At 38.4% G+C, this 19,138-nt stretch overlaps 1 protein-coding gene across 1 annotated transcript in view; it reads right to left on the bottom strand.

Moving 5' to 3' along the window:
• Positions 1–316: 316 nt before the first annotated feature.
• LOC135072848 (dynein axonemal heavy chain 2) overlaps positions 317–19,138 on the bottom strand; it is a 94,332-nt gene continuing 75,510 nt past the window's right edge. The window contains 7 exon segments of the mRNA XM_063966889.1: positions 317–1,372; positions 3,120–3,253; positions 5,835–5,950; positions 7,214–7,371; positions 8,528–8,630; positions 10,203–10,370; positions 11,424–11,504. Of these exon segments, the coding sequence (XP_063822959.1) occupies positions 1,233–1,372; positions 3,120–3,253; positions 5,835–5,950; positions 7,214–7,371; positions 8,528–8,630; positions 10,203–10,370; positions 11,424–11,504 (900 nt within the window). The 3' untranslated portion in view covers positions 317–1,232.

The raw sequence follows: 19,138 nt of genomic DNA, 5'->3' as shown, positions 1-19,138 counted from the left end.
AGGAGGTACCCTCAAGGTGAGGCCTTTCTAACTATAATTAAGTTAATTAAAACTATTCCGGGGTGATTCAGAGATTTCACCAATTACCTTTTTACAATAACGTTACATGTCGTGAATCCCAAAAGTTCAAGTTCAGTTGTATAAAGAAAGTATGTATTTTTTAGGTCAACGAGGTGTGGAAAGCGACATCAACCTCCGCACGTTGGTGATCGACGACAACACAAACGGTGGAGGCCGTTGCTACTGCTCCTGCGACAACAACAAGAAGCCTTACTTCATCAGCGTAGACGCCGACAAAGTCTACGGCTTCTGATAACGTCCATAACAACAGAGTAATAGTTTCCAAAACATATTTAATAACCTTATTTTATTGTCAAGATTTATCATAGAATATCCCCGTTATATTTAAATTCCTATATAATATTTAAAGTTACTTAATTCATATTAACATCTATTACACAAGACTCACAAATAAAACCTGAATAAATGGATAATCCATTCCATTTCATACACCACAAGCCGGTGTAGTCTAATAATCCTTAGAATAAAAATATGTATGACATACAATGTATACTCGTATGTATATTAGAAACATACTAACTGTTGCTCTGCGTCGATAAATACTTTTCTGCCACCTAACTGATGTCCTTTCTGGTCGCAAATTCTTCCGGTGTTCAGATTTAAATAACTAACGGTATATATTATCTGTATTATTAAGTTTTAAGTCTACATACATTTCGGTTTTTACCACTGTTATATTGTAAAATAAAAATATATAAATAAATATTAATCATGATTAATATTTTATGTTTTATTTATTAACTAGCTTTCCGCCCGCGGCTTTGCGCGCGTGGACCCCTGAACCCTATGTTTTTCCAAAATAAAATTTAGCCTATGTTACTCGTGGATAATGTAGCTTTCGAATGATGAAAGAATTTTTAAAAACGGTTCGGTAGTTTTTGAGCCTATTCATTACAACCAAACAAACAAACAAACAAACAAAGTTTTCCTCTTTATAATATTAGTGTAGATAATACCCCACGCTTGTTTTGTGTAGTCACAAATGAAGCGCAACGCTAAACGGCAACGTCGAAATAAAACGGAAGAGAGCATCTTTGAGAAAACTCAATTTTGTTCTATGTTAGCGCGGCCAACTGTACTAAAAATAACAAAGACTCTTTTAAATTGAATCGGTTTAATAAATCTAAGTCCACACGGTACAACGTCAGAATTTATGTGGCGAGCGTGCACAGCAGAGCCGTCCCGCGCTTCACCCAGAAGTCGGCCGTCTCCTTGCCCGAGGGCAGGTCGACGGCCACCACGAAGGCACCCTTGCGCATGGGGTAGTAGTAGCACGGGCACACGTAGCGATCTACGGGCGGAACCGACCGTCAGTGTGGGGCGCACCCCTATCTATTTAATTTCTATCCTATCTTACTAATCCTACTAACCTTATCTATCCTATTCTATCTTATACACTCAACATCAAATAAACCGCACCTTCCGCGACGCGAACTTTAAAGATTTTCTTCTGACACAATCATGGTACCCCAACAATATTGGTGTTATTTGAAAGTAAATAAATATCCTTAAAGAAAAATACATTTCATTTCTAAATAAATGATTAACATTAACCATAAATGTGACTTGAAAATAGACCTCACTTTGGGCTCATCTCTGGGATCAATTAGACCAATTTTTATGGTTATAAAACCAAATAAAGATCTCACGTGTCCTCTTTAACAGATGGATAGCGATTAATCCCAACTTAACAGTTTTAGTCATAAAAAATGGCTATTGCGTAACTAAATATTTTTTGAAGAAGTGACTCTGGATCCTTGTAAAGACACATTTTTGTGGTAAAAACCTTTCCTTTAATGAAATGAAGTTTAGAACTAGGTTTCCAAATGGTACCAATGTTGGTGGGAAGTGGGGATGCATACGTTTGATAAGTGCTTGTCGCGGGAGGTGCGATTTATTTGATGCCGAGTGTAAATCCTATTTCTGCTACTGATCCTATTCTACGACTATTCTACTATTCCTACTCTATCCTACTGATCCTATTCTACCTTACTAATCTAATTATATCCTATGAATAATCCTATTCATTCTTCACCCGCGCCCGCGGCGGTTGTGGAATTGCAGTTTTATTTCAAAACTCACGGGAGCGGTTATTCTAAGAACTCACGATTTAAAATCGCCCCGCGTGCTAAGTCACTGGTACAAAATGGTCGCCCGCCGATCGGGCGGTTTTTGCGCGGGACCCGATTACAACCGCGCCAGCTGCGGTCGAAAACCGCGTCGTGAGTTGTGCATTAGTTTTTACATAAGTATCTGCATTCTACTGAAGCTGCGGACCCGCAACCGCCGCGGGCGCGCCATGAGTTAGCCTGATGCGGCAAAATGTTTGCGGTACAGCGCCGCACCGCACCGTGTTACGGTAATACATATTATCTATACAGTATTCCAACTCGGCCATATTTTTGAAATAAACGTCAACAGCCGCGCGGTACGTCACCGTATGACAACATGCGATAGGGCTGCCCACCTGCAGACCCTATTTTCATTACATCTGCCTACTTAGAATTTCCATCTAGTTTTGTGATTGTATTTTTTTATTTTATTTAGAAAAAAAAATACTTTGTGAATGAAATAGGATAAAAATGCATGTTGTCTTATCATTAGTAGATTTAATAAAAAAAATATATTTGTGTTAAGATTTAGTAACAAATCTTATAAATTTGCGACCGTAAAATGTATGCGCCTCGACTGCTAGTGCTAGGCTAGTGTCGGCTTATAAACTCATTTACCTAACACCCTGTATAAATACCTATTTATACAGGGTACAAAATATATAATTACAAGTACCAACTTGTAATTATTTTTATAAAAAAAACACTTATTGTTTAAAAAACAACACATCGTCCGTTTATTACTGTGGTACATTCGCGACACCCCCGACTTTTGCGTGTCGAGCGCATACCGAGATTTGAATTTCGAAGGAAAGCTCGCGTTTCGTCCGTTTATATGAAGTTACAATACTGTATGATAGTATTACCGTGACCGTGTGGCTTCTCACTCTGTGGCCGAAACGATCTTTAAAATATGATGGCACTTACTTTTGAGCCTCCGGCCCGTAGCGCGGATGGGCTTGAAGTGTATGGGCGTGAGCGGGAACACCAGCTGCATGGGCAGCGGCTCCTGCAGGTGGCCCTCTTTTTTGAACCAGCTGGCGCCTTCGAGGTACTGGCCCCTGGAGGCGATAGAGTTGGTAAAGCGGGGTTTTTAGAAATGTGTTTCATTATACCTCTAGGAGCTTTAATTGATAAAGCATACTACTCAGTTAGCGAATTCCTCCTGGATAGATCCATTTAAAGACATTACGTGAATTGTTTGTTTCACCTTGTTATTATCAAATCCACGTGACAAATTGACATATAGCCTGACCAGGAACATAAAAACCCTCGCCATGTTGCGGAAAACTAATGGTACTAATTTCTTTTAATGGCAACAGTTACTGAAAACTTCATTAACATGTCACCTTGCATGTCAGTCTATTGCTGTCAAAGTGTAAACAAACTTTATTTTAAATGTGTGCAATTGATTTTGTGAATTAAATTGCTAAAATATTTTTATAGTCGTGAAAGAAAAGTGGTTCACAATGTGTTAATGTATTTGTCGAAGAGAAATACCAAGGGTTCGGACAATATTTTCATTGAATAATGTTTCCGACAAAGGTTGTCAAATTGACTGACATGTTTATCGTATAGTACAGTCCACTATGAAAATTAGCTGTAGTTTGTTTCAACTACCTATTTTAAAGTTTTTTGTCAGTTTCTCAGTTTTGAATTTTATGGAATTGGGAAAGAAGTACCGAGTTTGAAGCGTTCATGAGCAGACATTGCAGTTGAATATTCAAGTTCTGAATTTGATTATTGATGAATAATAATATAAATCCTACTAGCTCGATTGATGATTTCATTTAATTTATTTAAACCAGGTTACCTTTAATAATATTTTTTCGTTAATTTATGAAAATATCAAATTAGCCCGTAATCCTGAATCCTGATACATAAAGGACAATGACCAAAAGTGGTCCAAATGTCCACCACTAATGAGACCTATATTGGCTTATAGTCCATTAAATAGAAATTAATTTTTAGTATGGGACGAAAAAAAAATAAGCTGTCAGTAAAAAGTTATGACTGTATGAAAAATTGTAGTAGTATACGCGCTAATCTCAGGAACTACTGGTCCGATTTGAAAAAATATTTTTGTTATGGATAGCCCATTTATCAAGGATGGTTTTACAATAAATAACATCACCCTACAACCAATAGGGGCGGAGCAGTAAAGACAACTATTTTCTACTAAACTATTTTCACGCGTACAAAGTCGTAGGCATAGCTAGTACCTATAATATTTAATAAAAATCATCTATAACCCCGCACCACATGCGACATGACATAACATGCGTAGATTAGTCCAAAATGTGCAATGGATAGAATGATATCAAGAACATTTTTCGGATGAAAAGGTAAAAAACAGACTTTTCATTCAGTCATAACTTTTTACTGACAGCATATTTTTGATTGCGATTTGGTTATAATGAATCAGTATTTAGTAGACTATTTTACTACATAGGTCTCGTTAGTGGTGGACATTTGGACCACACTCCATACATTTTTGGTCATTGTCCTTTAGCCTATTAATTTAACACAGGTACGACTGTACTCAGTGTTGCACTATCAAATGCAATTGACGCGCCTCTATGCCAGGGTTTTTATGTTCCTGGTCAGGCTATAATATTAAATTCTATCTACTAAATTTGACATTGTTAATTATTATTGTGACATTTACCTAATTTTTTAATTTCTTGAATCACGAAAAATTTATTCTGTTGCATGCCGATATGGTATGATGTAGCTGAACAATATATTTTTATGTGACCTGTATGTACCTACATTATGCAATAAATGATTTTGATTTGATTTGATTTGATTTGATCTAGAGGCTACGAATTTGGGTGTTTATAAGTGACTTATCGATTTACTTTTGCTTTTAAAAGTGCAGACTTAACTTTTAATTAACAGAGAGCCAAGAGCAATAACCAAATGAAATATTTGTATTGTCAGAAAAATACCAATGACCATTTTGTATTACGATGTTACTGAGCATAAAAAGAAATAAGAGCTCCATAAACCTCTCAAAATCCTCCTATCCTATCTTACTTCAATGTGAAAGTTTGTGAGGACAGATGGATAGATATAATATTTTATGTTCGTTAGTCTTTCACGTAAAAACTACTGGATTGTTTTTGATTAAACTTTGCAGTACATTGAGGTGATAGACCAAATTTCTCCAACGATAAGTGTATCATTTGAAATACAGTTTTAAGATAAATTATAAGTAAGTCGGTAATTTCTCTTTTTACTGTATTTCACCCTATGTCAGTAACAAGATTATGTACATGGATATCAAGCTGGATACAGTGAAACAGCAAATTGAAAAGTACAGTAAAAGTTACCAACTGAGACTGGATAGTCACAGAAACGAACTCGCCTCTCAACTGCAAGGAACTGGCAGTCTCCACTTTTCTAGACTGAAGAGACATAGCATTCAAAACCTAGCGAAAAGATTCGCAGTGAAAGAATAAAAGATGACTCACTGGACTAGCCTCTTACTGAACGCCTCAAGAACCGGATTGGAATCAGACAGATGATTGGATTATTGTTTCGCGGAAACAGATTGCCAAGTAGCAGATTATAAAAGGAAAAAAACACTGTATTTCACGCAAGCAAAGCCGCGGGTAATAGCTGGTAAAAAATAATAACCTGACATAGACGCCTCCGTCGCGCGGCGGTCGCACGAAGCCGGACTCCTCGAGAGGCATGACGGAGAACTCCCAGCACAGCGTGTCTATGGGCCAGCCCTCGCCGCGGGCCGTTGTCTGTGAGCAAATAGGTGGTTTATGGAACTGTTGCAGATGGGTAATTAAATATGAAGGTGAACTAAAATAAATAAATACCGCAATAAATAATGCTGTTCATCTAGTTTTTTATATATTGCTTTTCAGTTGAGCACCGACCGGCATCTGGGCCCACCTTCAATGTTCAACAAAAATCTACTCTATAATCTGAATAGTGGACCCAGTTGCTAGATGAAAAATTATTTAAAAATACAATCCAGCGACTTGTTTTGAATTTAATTTTAAATATTTTTTCTTGAAAATGTTTCTTTGCAAATGAAAAGTAAAATACGCAATTTATTCGCCTAGACGATATTATACGTATTTTTTTTAATTTTGAGTAAAACCCAAATATTGGTAGTTGATTATGTCATAAAAATGGTTCAATTCCCAGTGGGGGGCAGATTTTTCTGTTCGGTTTGGTTGGTGTTAGGGCTTGTTCTAAGTCCGCCTGGCTAGCTACCACCATCTTACCTAAGCCTGTCGCCATAACAACAATGTTAACAGCATTGTGTTCCGGCAGTTAGAGGTAAGATAGCCAGTTCCTCCGTGGTTGAGGATTCAGGGTGAAGCTCGCTTCCACCTTCGGCCTGATCGTCACTTACCTACCATCAGGTGAGATACAGGCCAAGAGCTTTCTCGTTGTGGATAAAAAAACCGGCCAAGTGCGTGTCGGACTCACGCACAAAGGGTTCCGTACCATTGATTTATGATTTTTTTTTTTTAATTTAAGTTATTTGTATGAAAGATTACGCGGTAATAAGCGGTTTACGATTTACGAGGTATTAAAAAAAACTACTTACTAGATCTCGTTCAAAACAATTTTCGTTGGTAGTTTTTATAGTAATGTACATCATATGTTTTTTTTAGATATTTCATTTTCTTATTTTAGAAGTTAGAGGGGGGACCAACTTTTTTCCACTTTGGAAGCGTCTGTCACGCAAACTATTAAGTGGGATGCAGTCTAGGATGGTACATATCTGCCCTGTAAGTGCTTATTCACTTTTCTGCATCAAAATCTTAATGCGGTTCACAGAATACATCTACTTACCAAGTTTCAACAGTAATAGCTTTTATAGTTTCGGAAAAAAATGGCTGTGACATACGGACGGACAGACGGACGGACGGACGGACAGACAGACATGACGAATCTATAAGGGTTCCGTTTTTTGCCATTTGGCTACGGAACCCTAAAAAGGTGTAAGACCCTATTAGGCTACAGGGTTCACTGCCCGCTTGACATACCTGCATGACGGCGGTGAGGAAGCCGGTGGGCGCCACGAGCGCGGGCAGCCAGCACAGCGTGGGCGGCGCGCGCGGTGCGTTGGCCCACGCGTGGAGGTGTGCACCCCGCAAGTAAAGCTCGCGGCACCACGCGCCTAGGGGCTTCATGGACGGACGACCTGCGAGGGACAGCTTTTTGGAATGCTGTTGCATAAAGGATACTAAAACCCGGTCTCCGAGCACGTAGAATTTTGTCCAATGACCCCAAGCTACCCATCCTTATCGCTTGCGCGTAATGAGGGCTATCGTTTTAGCGCTCACCAGTTAGCGCCACTGTAGAGTAAGGTCCTGTCATTTGCTAGAGGCGAAGACAGTGGCGCTAACTGGTGAGCGCTAAAGTGGTAGGATGACTATCGCAATTGCACTTATCAAGATGGCGCCACTGTAGAGTAAGGTCCTGTCAATCGCCAGGGGTGCCAACTGTTAAGTAAGAAAACGATAGCCCTCATTATGTTACTGTCGCGCTCGCACACCCACTGAGGCCGCCCGTCGAACATTCGCGACAGCAATATAATTACGCGCGAGCGATAAGGATGGGTAGCTTGGGGTCATTGGACAAAATTCTACGTGCTCGGCGACGAGACTATTTAAAGTAAACGATTATTTAAATGACAAGAGTGCGACTTTACCTGCCTAGCTCGCACTTATTAGGTACATGTCATGTAAGCTATAAATTACTTTATTTACCGTAAAATAGATATTGTTGCAATAAATCCCGTGAATTGATAATTTTACTGTATTGGATTGAAAAAGAGGCTGACAAAGGTGACCGATGCCCGTTTTCACCATCAATCCCTAATGTTTAAGTGACCCCTATGAAAACAAAATTCCTGTTATGTGTTACCATAGGGGTCACTTAAAAATTAGGGATTGATGGTGTAAACGGGAATGAGTTTCTTCCGCCACTTCTTTTGAGCACTAGCCCATATATTGTCCCGAAGTGGTGGTAGGGCAAGTTATATTTGGGAGGTGTACTGAATAAAAAAAAACAAAGATCTGCAGTTAGTCATTGACTGCCGATGTACTAGACACAATATAATATTTATTGTTCTCGGTGAACTGCGTAGCGTGGAGCTGATAAGAAACGTGTACGACTCGTTTTTCAACGAATTCGTGTCCGTCCAAATCGTGTCGAAATAACTTATTGACCCAAACTGAAAAGAGTTGTTTTATCGAGTGAGTAAAGATGGCCATTCGATGGCGAAAGAGCTATGACAGCTCATAAAGACTGACACTTGATTCCCACATGATAATAATCATTGAAAGAACGCTAACCTTTCTGCCAAAAGGACGGCACTCTGCCTTCGAAGATGCAAGAGTACATGATCTCCAGCATGTCGGACATGACGACTAGACCTTCGATGGCGCGACGCAACTCCTGAAAAAAAAACACATATTATGTCAATATTTCGAATAGCGCCTCACTGTAACTTCCGCTAAAACTCGCACAGCTTAAGCAGCGCAGGGCGGCGCGGATCCGTGTGACGAGTTCTTAGCGGCGCTCGAAGGGACGCGTTACATACATAACATGGACTGGTCCATACCACAGAATAATAATAAGTACTACGTACAGAAGTTTTACTTTGCGAAGGTATTTAAAAAAATGTATGCTCAGTGTCATTAACAATATTGTGTAATTTAGCCTGTCTCAAGAGTCAAGCACCATTTTGTTGACAAACGCCAGTTTTGTTGACAAATGATGTGACGTGAGGTGCCAAACTGCGGAAAATGGCGGAGGAAATACATGATTTAGCATGAATTATCATGAATAATATTAACTACTTATTTACCTCTCAGTGTCTTGAGGCAACTTAAAAAAGTACATTCTGTGTTTTTATTATTATTTAGGCAGTTAAATACTGCACAGTATTTAGTACACCATTTTCTTTACTTTATTCCATCATACACAAGAATACGCGTGCGTGAGTCAATGTTCGCTCGTATGTGAGGCCTTGTCGAATAGTATCCTGTAGGTGGGCCATCGTGCGTGTTTTGTTTTCGATGTAAACTCGCGGAGATGAACAGGCCTGTCCATACATACATGGACTAGGCGTTCCGGATACGCGTAAACTGAGTACGCGTACCAGGGTACGCGCAATCCGTACGCACCTTAACGTCACAGAGCATTTGAAAGTCTAAAGCACATCTAAGGCTGGGTTGCACCATCTTACTTTAGCTTTGACAAACGTCAAAAATCTGTCAAACTCCATACAAAAAGCACCGGTTATCGTCATAGTTACCGTTAAAGTTAGGTAGTGCAACTCAGCCTAAGTCTCGAGGACGTTTTACGTCAAAAAGCACCCTCCCGTGGCGCTCCCATAACTCAGAGACTGATTTAGTTATGCTAGACCACTTGTAACATTTTATTTTATTTTATTGAGAAAACCAACAGCGTATTTATACAATTTTACCATACATAAATTTAACATACAATATGGCCAATAACAGGTTTCCCTTAAATTATTACCAATAGACTAGGACTAGACTACTAGTAAAGGTTGGAATGCTACCAATACCTATCCACACAAGTTCACACAACACTACCTAAACAATACACTACAAAACAAAGATCATCCCGATAGCCAACTCAATGTCAGTTGAGATACAGAAAAGATATTATGTAGTTTACATCCTACTATTATTATAAATACGAATGTTTGTTATGTTCACACACAAACATTTGTTTGTCTATAGTATGGTCCGTGAGCACGTAGAATTTTGTCCAATGACCCCTAGCTACCCATCCTTATCGCTCGCGCGTAATTATGTTGCTATCGCGCTCGCACACTCACTGCGGGCGCCCGTCGCACAGTCGCGACAGCAATATAATTACGCGCGAGCGATAAGGATGAGTAGCTAGGGGTCATTGGACAAAATTCTACGTGCTCACAGACCGGGCTTTAGTTCTAGTAGACAAAGGGGAGACAGGGGATTTTTCATTTCGTCATACCTTGAGTCCGGCCGTAATGCTGGCAATGAGCACGTTGTAGTATCCGATCTCTTGGAGCAGCGACACACACATGGGCATGACGATCTCGGGGCCCATCATCCGCTCCGTGGTCTCCACGTCGATCTTGAACGGAAGCTTCACCAGCATTTCTGCTGCCAGCTCGTCCACCTTCACAATCACAGAAGGCCTAGGTAACTCTGATTTGTCATAACCTTCATATTCAATTAAAAAGCGTGTCAATAGAAAGAAAGAAAGAAAGAAAAAAAGAAAAGAAAGATCAATCCTTTTCACCAACTCATGGTTAAACCTGCTTTATCTGTCAACCGAATCCGCATACGCATGTACTGCTCAAGGCTTTTGTTCGGCAGGGTACTCACCTGCCATGTAGCACGTAACGTAGCATGTAACGTAACCAACCTTCAAGTGAGTACGGCTCGTCCACGGTCATCGCGTATCTGGCTGCGAGCTCCTGGATCCTTCGCAGTGATACCGCCACTCGGCGGGTCGCTACGATCTCCCTGCGAGCCACGCGCGAGCAGCTCGCAGCGGGCTCGTGCCTATGTACTCACTTGATACAGTATCTGATACATTACATGCTACACGGCTAGATGAGTACCCTGCTTTCCTTTGCGCTATACTTCTTGTCTCTACAAATTTTCTCCTATCCGTCCCTTCTTAGTGTCAATAATAGGGGGAGCCCTTTTTCTTCCCCATTCAATTGACCATTGGTTTTTAAATCAACTACCTAATCGCGAACAAGTTAGTTGTGAATATATTTTAATACTAGCTTTCCGCCCGCGGCTTCGCCCGCGTGAAATTTTGTCTGTCACAGAAAAACTATATCGCGCGCGTCCCTGTTTCAAAATCGGGATAAAAACTATCCTATGTCCTTTCCCGGGTCTCAAACTATCTCTATGCCAAATTTCATCAAAATCGGTTCTGTGGTTTAGGCGTAAAAGCAAGACAGACAGACAGAGTTACTTTCGCATTTACAATATTATAGTATAGACTAGCGGCCGCCCAGGACTTCGTACGCGTGGAACCCGTGTTACCCCCTCAGCGATAGTGTTTCGTAAAATCCTTTCTTAGCGGATGCCTACGTCGTAACATCTACCTGCATGCCAAATTTCAGCCCGATCCGTCCAGTGGTTTGGGCTGTGCGTTGATACATCACTAGGTCAGTCAGTCAGTCAGTCACCTTTGAGTTATATTTAGATGTACCTTCTGGTCTTCTCCACCGCCAGCTCCGCCGCCCCCAGTGGATGCCAGCGCAAACAGCGTCGAGCACATGATTAGGGTATCCTACAACAAACACTGGCGGTTAAACATTCTGGTCATTAGTAGAGTTGGAAACTATGTTGTCTTTGGGAGTGCGTAATAACGCTTTTTAAAGCCATGTATTCATTAGGCAACATTTGTTGATGACTAGTGTGAAACAAGTTTACCATAAACCAGGGTTCGAGGATATATATCAAGGGATATATATCAAGATATATATCGGATATATATCCGATATATATCAAGCCGGTTTTGATGATATATATCAACTTTTAAAATTTGTTACTGTATTTGTACTTTTTGACATAAGTGTTTAATTTTTTTGTTGATTTTGCCGTATTTAAAAGAATATTTTATGTTTTTGCTATATTTGTCTGATTTTAAGGTTTAAAAACATTAAAAACATGTTTATGTAGCACATATGCAATAGTATTCATGAATAATACAATAAAATAATAATATGGCTTTCATACAAAATTGATATATATCAAAGTTGATATATATCGGATATATATCATAAATATCCGATATTTTGATATTTATAATAAATATCGGATATTTTCGAACCCTGCCATAAACACAGGTTTCTGAAACTTGGCCGTCCACACTTGTTCTCCACTCATAGCGGGGAGCACGGTAACATGTATCATAAACAATGTTTCATCACCTATGTTTATGGACTGTTTATAAACAGTGTTTATCAACAAATGTTGCCTAATGAACACATGGCTTAACACAAACATTTAAACATTGCTTTGGCTAATTTCTTTAGGAAATAAATGCTCAATCTGTTGGTTCAAGATCAGTGTATAATTCCATACTTTGCCAGAACAAGACTATAATTTCCAACTCTATGAGAGAGCAGACCTACTGAATTCTATGAGAGAGCATCCGTTGCTAGCAACACTTCTTCTGAAGGTATTTCTTAGATACCAGTGTGTCATTTTAAAGCGTGACCTCCTGCTTTAATACAATTTCTAGCCTTGTTTTCCAAATACAGAAAAAAAAACAAGAACATTGAAATTGAAACCTTAAACCAAGGGCGTAAAGTTGAAATTACGTCGTCTACAATACAACCTGCGCGAGAGTGGCCACGTCGGCCGAGGTGTGCTGGCCGACGGCAGCAGGTCCAGGAAGTCGCGGTACGACTACAGAATAATAATAAGTATAGCCCGACCAGGAACATAAAAACCCTCGCCATGTTGCGGAAAACTAATGGTACTAATTTCTTTTAATGGCAACAGTAACTGAAAACTTCATTGACATGTCACCTTGCATGTCAGTCTATTGCTGTCAAAGTGTAAACAAACTTTATTTTAAATGTGCGCAATTGATTTTGTGAATTAAATTGCTAAAATCTTTTTATAGTCGTGAAAGAAAAGTGGTTTACAATGTGTTAAAGTATTTGTCGAAGAGAAATACTAAGGGTTCGGACAATATTTTCATTGAATAATGTTTCCGACAAAGGTTGTCAAATTGACTGACATGTTTATCGCATAGTACAGTCCACTATGAAAATTAGCTGTGGTTTGTTTCAACTACCTATTTTAAAAATTTTTGTCACTTTCTAAGTGTTGAATTTTATGGAATTGGGAAAGAAGTACCGAGTTTGAAGCGTTCATGAGCAAACATTGCAGTTGAATATTCAAGTTCTGAATTTGATTATTGGTGAATAATAAAATAAATCCTACTAGCTCGATTGATGGTTTCATTTAATTTATTTAAACAAGGTTACCTATAATAATATTTTTTCGTTAATTTATGAAAATATCAAATTAGCCCGTAATCCTGAATCCTGATACATAAAGTTAGCCTACTAATTTAACACAGGTACGACTGTACTCAGTGTTGCACTATCAAATGCAATTGACGCGCCTCTATGCCAGGGTGTTTATGTTCCTGGTCAGGCTATACTATACGTACAGAAGCTTTACTTCGCGAAGGTATTTAAAAAAATGTTTGCTCAATGTCATTAACAATATGGTGTAATTTTGCTTGTCTCAAGAGTCGAGCACCATTTTGTTGACAAACGTCACTGATCGGTACTGCGCCGAATCGATAGGGCTGACTTCGGTAAAATGATGTGACGTGAGCTGCCAAACTGCAGAAAATGGCGGAGGAAATACATGATTAAGCATGAATTATAATGAATAATATTAACCACTTATTTACCTCTCAGTGTCTTCAGGCAGGTTTTTATTATTATTTAGGCAGTTCAATACTGCACAGTATTTAGTACACCATTTTCTTTATTTTTTTCCATCATTCACAAGAATACGCGTGTGTTAGATTTTTGGGCATTAGTCATTTCTAAATTAGGAAATATTAATGTATTAAAGCAGATTCTTTAATTAATAAAGTTACCACAAAAAGAAGAATAATAGTAAGCAAAATCTAGCATAAATACTTTATGCTATATTCCTATCATATCGTATTATACCATGGAAATATATAGGACTATAATACTGTAATTTAATAAGTTCCAAATTAAAAATCCAATTTCAAATTCAAATAGTTTATTCAGTATAAATCCTTTTTCCAGGGCATTTATACACGTCCCAAATATAGCTTGCCCTACCACCACTTCGGGACATCATGGGCTGGTGCTGAGAAGAAGTGGCGGAAGAAACTCAGTCACCTTTGTCAGCCTCTTTTCCAACCAGATACAACAATTTATAACTTACATAAAAATGAATAATCTAGCAGTAATTAAGTCTTATTTATTATTAACATTTTGACGGTATTTTGTAAAACCAGTATTTATAATCAAACACACAGAACACAACAGTTCTAAGTTAGGTTACGTTAAGACTTAGGTTTTGGTTAGGTCAAGAGTTAGATTTAGGTTAGGTTAGGACTTAGGTTTTGTACCATAACATAACCAGCAACTATTAGCATTGTCCTTCTTTATACTGGTCAACAAACTACCGACCCGACCCCGTGGCATGTCACCATCAATTGGCCAGGTGTCAAAATAATAGCCCTGGCGCAGCCACATAGCCAGGTGTTAATACAATATCACAATAATACAATACAATAACACAACAAGCACAATAATAGTACCAATAAACAATGTACACTTAACTTTGGTCAGCATCACCTCAAAGATCCATCGAGACTGCCTTTCAACGAGGAATTCCATATATTTATACCCATACTCCTACCTTTCCTCTACTCAACTCTGATTGGTCACTTAAGACGACCAATCAGAAAACAGGAAGTTAGATAATATTTAAACGGACCCGGAAGTTGGAATTTCTCATTTTACAATATTTGTTTTTGATCAAAAGATAGTATGTTGGCTTATTAATTATACTTTTAATAATATTTAAGAAATATTAATAATTATTATCCAAAAGCTGGAAATCTTACAATAAATTCTATAAACAGGAAGTTCGAATATATTATAACTAATAATATTAAAACGGACCCAGATTTATTTTTGATTGAATATTAGCCAGTTGGCTTATTAATTTATCAATTTAATTATATTTAAGAAACATTAATAACCACTATTCAGAAGCCGGAAATCTTACAATAAATTCTTATTTGCAAACGGAAGTCTTAATTTTATCTGACAGTTAATATGGCGGCTGTTTGATACTTGGTGTGTGTGATGTTATAGAAAGTTAATAAATAGTGTAGTTACTAATATTAATTATAGGTCACATGAAATATTAATATCAATCAGGTATGTACATAATATAATTAATCTAACACGGCCATACTGACATGTACTTCGCTCTCGAAGTACCTATTTATCAATCAAATTATTGTTTCTAATGTTGCCATTCACCCATTTAATAGTTAATATTAAATAATTACAGTCTCACATGAAATAATTACAGTCTCAATAAACAGTTCCATTCTTAACTTAATTATTATATTATTTTAAAATCATTACAATTTGACCATCAACAGTATCGGTCCCATCATCAACAACAGTATAATGACCATCATCGGTCCCATCAACTACAGTAATGACCATCATCGGTCCCATCAACTACAGTAATGACCATCATCGGTCCCATCAACTACAGTAATGACCATCATCGGTCCCATCAACTACAGTAATGACCATCATCGGTCCCATCAACTACAGTAATGACCATCATCGGTCCCATCAACTACAGTAATGACCATCATCGGTCCCATCAACTACAGTAATGACCATCATCGGTCCCATCAACTACAGTAATGACCATCATCGGTCCCATCAACTACAGTAATGACCATCATCGGTCCCATCAACTACAGTAATGACCATCATCGGTCTTATCAACTACAGTAATGACCATCATCGGTCCCATCAACTACAGTAATGACCATCATCGGTCCCATCAACTACAGTAATGACCATCATCGGTCCCATCAACTACAGTAATGACCATCATCGGTCCCATCAACTACAGTAATGACCATCATCGGTCCCATCAACTACAGTAATGACCATCATCGGTCCCATCTTCAACTACAGTAATGACCGTCAACAATATCGGTCCAATTTCTCACATATTTCCAGCAGCTTGTCGTTTCTGAATTGCAAGATAAACAAGAAATATATTTCATTTGCCAAAATCTTATACAGGGTGTAAAAAAACCTATCACGAAGACTGAAACTACGCCTTCTGTACACCCAACCAAGTAATATTACAAAGTATTATTGGTGGGAAATATTTTTTATTTTTATGATTAAAAAAAATACAATATTCCGCAGCCCGCAATGTACAGCGCGCCACGCAACGCAATGACCGTGCCTATGTGTGTGTGAGTGTATTGGTTGGAGCGTACGCGCTTTACCGCCACTACCTACCGCGACCGCAGAAGTATTTTGTACACAAAATTACCAGATTATTCACTTCCTACATTTAAAAAACACATTCCTTTAGCATTTGTTTAGGTTTAGAACTAAGTACTTACCGACTAATCCCCTTCGACGTCGTCTGGAATCGGCCGCTCCAACCGGACAAGTTGTGGCTCGAACTGACGGCCTTCCACGTGCAAGCAAACGCGTGCCAGGTAAATCGTGTTTTGATGCGCGCTCCAGTATTCCTTCACGTACAGACCGGTATTTAAGTTCCTCAAATCCGACACAATACACGCCTAGACGAGGCGGACGGAGGCACAATCGGCTGATTGTCCAACAGACGTTGTACAGCCAGAACAATAATACGTGCATCAGTACGTTGGTGCGCTGTAGGATGTTCAGCCCGATACCTACAGCCTGCAGGGCTTCAGATGCGTTTCCACGTGCCCTCCCATAACAGTAAACCATGTTTACGTACTCACGAGCACTGTACGTATGGTTAGGCATCTTTCTAACACACATTCACTATTACCACACTCACTATCACACGTTCACACACTAACTATCCGCACGAGAAAACAATCAAAAGTCGCAAGCGCATTCGACGGCCGAAGAAACCGAACTGGCCGTGCGACGAGCAACGCGAGGCGCGAGCGGCCCCTCGCAACAAAGGCACTGCCCCGCGCGGCGAGACTGACTGGCCAATAACAGTCAAGCAATACGTCTATCGAATGTGTTCGTCGTGAAACTCGTGAATCGGTAGCGCTTTGTTATTACTCTTCATTTTCAACTACAAATTTACGTAATTTTTAACTTAACAAAAATGTAATTTCATCACTTTAGTACAGGCAAGTCTATCAACGAATGAGATTGTAAAAGCGGCGGCAAAAATACTTTGATTAATCTTTGTTAACTAAAGATCCGTCCTAGCATACTTAATAATAATTAATGCTTTAAGCAAGCTTCCAAAATACTCAAATTTGAATGAATTGTAGATGCGCAATCGTTATTAATAAAACAATAAGAATATCAATACATTTTGATAGTTATTCCGTGTAATAAAGTTACGTTCATTTAAAATAATCACGAACAAGACGATGAATCTTTTTATGTTGAAGAATGGAAGTAATTGGTATGAAAGAAGTGCTAAAAGATATGAAATTTTGTTTAGTTTCTAAAATCAATCGAGTTTAAAAATAAAATCTTATGTTTTAATCTCCCATCGAAAGTGAAGGAGCAAGAGTTTGCCAGTGTGTTATTTCTAGGCGTTCAGATTGCAGTAATAAGTAAGTTAAGTTTTATTTTATTAATTACTATCGTAAAGACGTAAAATTTATTAAGTTAGAGAGCTAGAAATAATGAACCTGTGTGTAAGAGCATTTGTCATTTGTTTACAGTACTTTTTAATGATACAAGTTTATCACATCTGCTTACTGCCTGTGATTAACGATTAAAATTACGTTTATTTAGAATCGCGTGCATAACCATTATTTATTTCAAGTAAATTATGAAGAAAGGAAGTAATGAGTATGGAAGGAAGACTGAAAAAAGAGACCTTTTTATTTAGTTGCTGAAATCAATTAAGTTTAAAGAACACACAATCATCACTCCTATCGAAAGTGAATGCCTTAATCAACGATAGGAGTAACATTGCCAGGTGTTTACTCTAGGCGTTTAGAGCGGTGTGGTGTAAGCAATAATTTGAGTTTTACTTTATGAATTTTATTACTATCGTAAAGACTTAAGTTATTGAAGTAGAGAGTTATTAATGTAAAGAATGACAGGCCTCATTCAAAAGATCATTATTCATCCGTTTACGGTACTTTTTAATGATACCTACTTACGCTTATCACACTTGCGTAGCTAATAAGACCTGTGATACTAGGTACATTGTGATAGAATAACGGTTATGCGTAAAAGCACGGTTTAGTTAACAACCTAGGTTCTGTAAGATTATTTAATTTGCGGAAAGAAACAAATTCGTGTAAAGGGTTTTTATTAATTAAAATGTAATTTATAATTTTTTAGAATAAAAACTAAACTGGTAAGGTGATATTAAGGTGTAAGTAACTAATTTAAGTACTCATTTCATTTTTACAAACTAGGTAGATTTGGATTAAGCTCAGTTCAGTTGGTCCAGTCGTAGTCGTTGAACTCACAGTAGAGTTGAATGACTCACGGGCGAGCGCGGGTTGCGGTTCGGGGCGTGGGGGCAGCGCCTGAGCGTGTGTGCGCGCGCTGCTGTCCATTTCTTATTGTAAAGAAAAAAGCCTTATTGTGACGAAAATACTCAAAATTTTAATAAGGTTTCTTAGAAAAAAAAATTTTAAACAACGAATTGAAATTGATAATGTAAAAATCTTGAAAAAAATATTCTGACTTTGACCCTCAATATCTCCTAAACCACAAGTTTCCCAGGTATGGTCACAAAGAAAAAAATGATCCCCATGATGTGGAGAATAAGTAGTCTTCGGCTTCGGGATAGGTTTTTTTACACCCGTTATAGAAATATAGTGAGTTCCCCTGGCTGCAACCAGTCTTATAACATTTAATTTTATTACAATGTAGTCTTAAGTCTGACCTAACATGGTTAGTTTATCCACCGCGTCAACCTCGGCACGCCCCTGCCGCGACGATCTAGCTGACCAGTGACACCAACAAGGATTGATAAAATAACCGTCCAGGGGCAGAAAATTAGAGCCTGAAGTCCAGTAGGTAGGATCGCTACAAACCTTTGTTCAGGAAAGTCTTAGTCACAGTTCAAATTAGTCTTGTATAATTTTAAAGAAACAAAAGAAAAGAAACGACAAACTACTGGATAAACATTTTAGGCTTAGGCAAACCAATGCCT

The sequence above is a fragment of the Ostrinia nubilalis genome, chromosome 6 (genome assembly GCF_963855985.1).
Source record: "Ostrinia nubilalis chromosome 6, ilOstNubi1.1, whole genome shotgun sequence".
NCBI classification, from domain to species: domain Eukaryota; kingdom Metazoa; phylum Arthropoda; class Insecta; order Lepidoptera; family Crambidae; genus Ostrinia; species Ostrinia nubilalis.
Note: the sequence above shows the minus strand (reverse complement) of the source record. Positions and strands in the feature narration are given on the sequence as shown.